Raw genomic sequence first — 4,499 nt, forward strand, 5'->3', positions numbered from 1 at the left:
TGTGTGTGTGTGTGTGTGCGTGTGTGTGTGTGTGTGTGTGGTGTGTGTGTGACACTGGCATTTTCACATTAGCTAAGCAGGGCAGCTGCATTGATTTTGTGTGACTGTGATGAATTTGGAATAGTAATTTGAATTTATTGATTGATGTGGCCGAGCGAGTATGGCCCAGCCTCACTTTCAGCATGCACAAACCCCCTTCCAACTCCCACTCCCAGCCCACAGGCACACCGAGGAGAATGGTGATTTTTAAATGCAATAAGTAAAATGTTGCTCGGCGCATTTGCATACGAGTCATTGTCATTTTGCCCAGCTGGCCTTTTCCTCTGAGACCTCCGGTGACCGCAGGTTAATGCACAAACAAGCTGCTGTTTCAAAATGGAAAACATAAGTGGTGGATAATACAGAATAAAAATCTATTTTTACAATACAATAATTAAAACCATCGCAGCTGGATCACACGGTGTGTGTGTGTGTGTGTGTGTGTGTGTGTGTGTGTGTGTGTGTGTGTGTGTGTGTGTGTGTGTGTGTGTGTCTGTGTGTGTCTGTGTGTGTGTGTGCGTGGGCCCTAATTTCCATTTTACAACCAAATACGTGCACGCGCCTTACATGCGGGCTGCCCTGGACCTGACCACATTAACATATGCAGTAGGTGTGCACTCGCTAGACTTGCCACTCCACGGTGTCAATTGAATCGGTGTGTGTGTGTGTGTGTGTGTGTGTGTGTGTGTGTGTGTGTGTGTGTGTGTGTGTGTGTGTGTGTGTGGGGGGGGGGGGGGGGGGGGGGGGGTTATCCTGTGTGGAAGATATAAAACTCCACGGCCCAATTAGCTTTAACAGCAGTGGCACTTAAAGAGACAATTGTGGAGTGTTTAAATCTTTATTTACCAGAACCCCAGTAAATGCGCAAAGGAACAATTTACATGCCATTAAGTGCTTTTCAATAGGGCATTGACTGGAACTAAAATATGCCACTATATCTGCTTAATTGAACTGTTGGCTGAAATACGACACAGAAGGGCTGATTGACGTTTGGAAGCTCAGCGCGTCTAAACGGGGCCTTTACACAAACATCGATGAGGGGGGACCTCACTCACGTCTCTGTTTTAACGCCATGCGCGCTCTCGTTTTCATTTTGCGTCCTGTTAATCACGTGGTGAGTGTTAAAAAGGTGGGGGGTTAAATCACAGCGGTTAGTGTGATAATCTTTGCGTAATAAAACTCCAAATAGGAAGACAGAAGCATCCAGAAAGGAGACAGTGTTTGTGTAATAATGTGACCCAGTCCATTGTGTTATCGAGTCCCACACACACGCACACACACACACACACACACACACACACACACACACACACACACACACACACACACACACACACACACACACACACTCTCTCTCACACACCGCTGTCATCACAAACAGGCTCTGAACCAACTTTGGAGAGCAGATATCCCAGAGTGCATCGGGGACAACACAGGCCGAGAAAGACGCGTTTGTTTGTCTCTCTGTCTTTCAGATCCAAAATCGATCATTTATCAGCGTGCTACTCTGGAAGGGGACGCCTGGACCTGAAATATTGATCCATAGGAGGTCATGCTCCCCCCGATCTTTGGCGAGGCCTCAGACGATCCTTGTTTGCGACGACGCGCTTATTTGACAGGAGCCAGATTATCGAATGAGTTCGAAACAAACGAGTCCAAAGCAGAAACACTTGAGTAACCTATTCGAGTTGTTTGTTTGTTTGACCCCTTTAAAGTCATAGCTGTGAGATGTCATCAATTTTGATCGCATCCTGCTTTGATTTCCTTTGTTTGCTATCTTCCTGTGTGTTTTTGTTTGTGTGTGTGAGAGGGTTGTTTGTTCAATCCCGCCGTCTCCGCGGGTAAAACCGCTGCATGTGTGCGTAAAGAGCCAACACATCCGCGTTTGCACCCCGTGTGTTTGAGAGACGCGTCCTCCCTTTTGTCTCGAACCCCTCCAGTGTCGCACAGCGTCTGTTTATACTATCATGGATCGCGGCATCAATCAAAATATAGATTTCCCCCAACATTTAACACCCCAACTGTCATGATGAAGTTTTACTCGATACAATCGACTAATAACTTCTAGTAATGTCTGTTTGAGCAGCTATTGACAGTCTCGCCACATTGACTTCTAATTGATCCCTCCACATCACTCAGGTTGGGAGCTGTCTCCTCACTCACCTGCAAGCCTGAGCGCCGACATCCGCTGGAACTCGGGCTCCTGGAGCCACTTCCACATCCTCCTGAACGTCTCCCGGCCGGACTTGAGTTTACTCCACGGTTTAGGGTTCCGCAGCAGGTCAGACAGCGTTCCCTGGGACCGGCACAAGATCCTCTGAGCAAAGATGGCCTGGGGGATGCTGTAGCGCTTGAGCTCCGCCGTTATTCGCTGTGCCACCTCCTTGGTGTTTATCTCCTCCACCTGCCCCGACCCACCTCCCTGCCCGCCTCCCACCACCGTCTGCCTGTCCCGGTCTGACAGCATGGACCCGTTTGCCTGAGAGTGCGGATGGCTGTGATGGTGTATGCCGTTCAAGGATGTCATGAGCCCGGCCCCGTGGCCCCCGAGACCCCGGGCCAGGTGCTCCTCGCCCCGGGACAGCATGGCCGCGTGGGACTCGAAGCCCCCCGAGGAGATCATCTTGTCGTTGGACAGGTGAGCTCCGGGACCGTAGGCGCTGAGAGTCTGCTGGGAGCTGTGCAAAGACCCGAGCCCGTTGGACAGAGGGGAGAGAGGCTGCCCCATGCCGGACATGTCTTTGGGGTAGTGGCCGTAGAGGTTGCTCATGGAGGCGAGGCTGCGGTCGTCCCTCATCAGGGTGAAGCTGCCGCTGACGTTGCCGGCCGCGAGTCGCTGGTGCGCCGGATGATGGTGAGCATGCGGGTGCGGGTGGTGAAATTTCTCCGACACGGTGGATATGGGGGGCAGGTGCTGCAGCGGCGTCAGCGTGGTGTAGGTGCTGCTCAGGCTCATCCCGGAGTCGCACGACATGGTCATGGCCGGGTGCAGGGGTCCGGACAGAGCGTGCTCCGTGCGGTAGTCCCCCGCTCCCTCCAGTATCGAGGCCATGCTGGACACCATGGCCGACCGCCCGTGCGACACCAAGTTCCGGTGCGACGCCGACGACTGGCGCGCGTGCGGCGAGTTCATTAAGTCGCTGGTTTGATGGGAGTGAGATACGCCGTGCAGATTTCCAATGTTTTCCATTGTAAGCTCCATCGTTGGAAAAAAAAAAAGGGGATCTTTATTTCCAACCCCTCTCTCCACTCTCGCTCGCTCCCTCGCTTCTCCCCCCCTCTCTCACCGTCGCTCTATCTCACACTCCTTTCCAATAAATTGTGAACGATTTCAAAGCCGAGCCATTGATTGTAGTTGCCTCTCTGCAGTCAATCCAGCATGGTTTTTAAAGGATCGGGTCCCGGCGTGTGAAGGTGTGTGCGCCTGGCTGCTCTTCTCCCGCTGTAGCACCTTCCACGATGCCCAAAGCGCCGCTCTGCTCGCTCTCTCTCGCTCTCTGTGTGTACATTGACGCGCCCGCGCTCCTGTCAAGATGAGACCGAGCCTGTGCGCATGTGCGCGCCCCCGCCGCCTATTCCTCGCACGCTCGCGCGCTCATCGCCAACCTGACGTCACTGGAACCTACGAGTCATGGGGTTGTTGGCGTTTTGCACGCGGAGAAATTCCTGAAAACAAGATAGCATGAGATAAAACACAGATGCGCAATGCGTGCGCAACGTTTACACTGCTGGATAAGGCGGACGCGCGCCTCGGCGTGTCTGATAAAACGCGCTTGACTCGGCGCCAGCAGCACATGTGATGCCTCTGTTGAAGGTTAAATATTAATTGACATGTGTCACGTCGGGCCACGAGTGTAATGAGACAAGCACGTTATGTGGAGGAGGTCAGCGGCATCCTCCGCAAGCTTGTTGTTTCTTTATTCATCACTGAAGACGCATCGCTTCTTGATGCCTGCTGCTATAATTACTGTATTTGTAGTGATGGAAAACATTCTTCCAGAGATTCATGCAGTACATCTTCAGACTGGCTGACCTTTGACACCGTCTTATTCTCCAATGAAATTGCATTTATCGCTCTAAAATCTGAAAAGTATCCCGATCAAATCTTACTGATCGACGTTAACTTTAACTCGTAACTTTTTCTTCCAATTGATTTTCTTATTTTTTTATTTCCTTCAGCAAAATGTTACTGAAACAAATCTATGGAGTTTCGTGTCTTGATCACCGCCCGGAGGCTTTGACCCCTTCCGCTTCTTCGCTTACTCGGATTCAGGCCACGAACCCCCCCCCCCCCCCCCCCCCCCCCCCCCCTCATATACAACTCTCCCATGCTGTTGCGCGTCTCACAAAAGTTCCATATCAAACTTGCTGGCTGACGTCAATCCAGGTCAGCAATCCATCAATGTCAAAGTATGTATGGATCAGGAGATGCATCGATAGGCTGCTTATTGCAGGAGCCC

The 4,499-nt window shown here is 51.7% G+C and overlaps 1 protein-coding gene across 1 annotated transcript in view; it reads right to left on the reverse strand.

Annotated features, from left to right (window-relative positions):
* Positions 1–3,241, reverse strand: part of onecut3a (one cut homeobox 3a) — a gene marked incomplete at its 5' end in the record, with an annotated part of 11,530 nt that extends 8,289 nt beyond the window's left edge. Inside the window, one exon of the mRNA XM_084010848.1 lies at positions 2,203–3,241. Within this exon, the coding sequence (XP_083866974.1) occupies positions 2,203–3,241 (1,039 nt within the window). The remainder of the gene's footprint in view (positions 1–2,202) is intronic.
* Positions 3,242–4,499: the final 1,258 nt, after the last annotated feature.

This window comes from Eutrigla gurnardus, assembly GCF_963514095.1.
Source record: "Eutrigla gurnardus genome assembly, chromosome: 6".
NCBI lineage: Eukaryota > Metazoa > Chordata > Actinopteri > Perciformes > Triglidae > Eutrigla > Eutrigla gurnardus.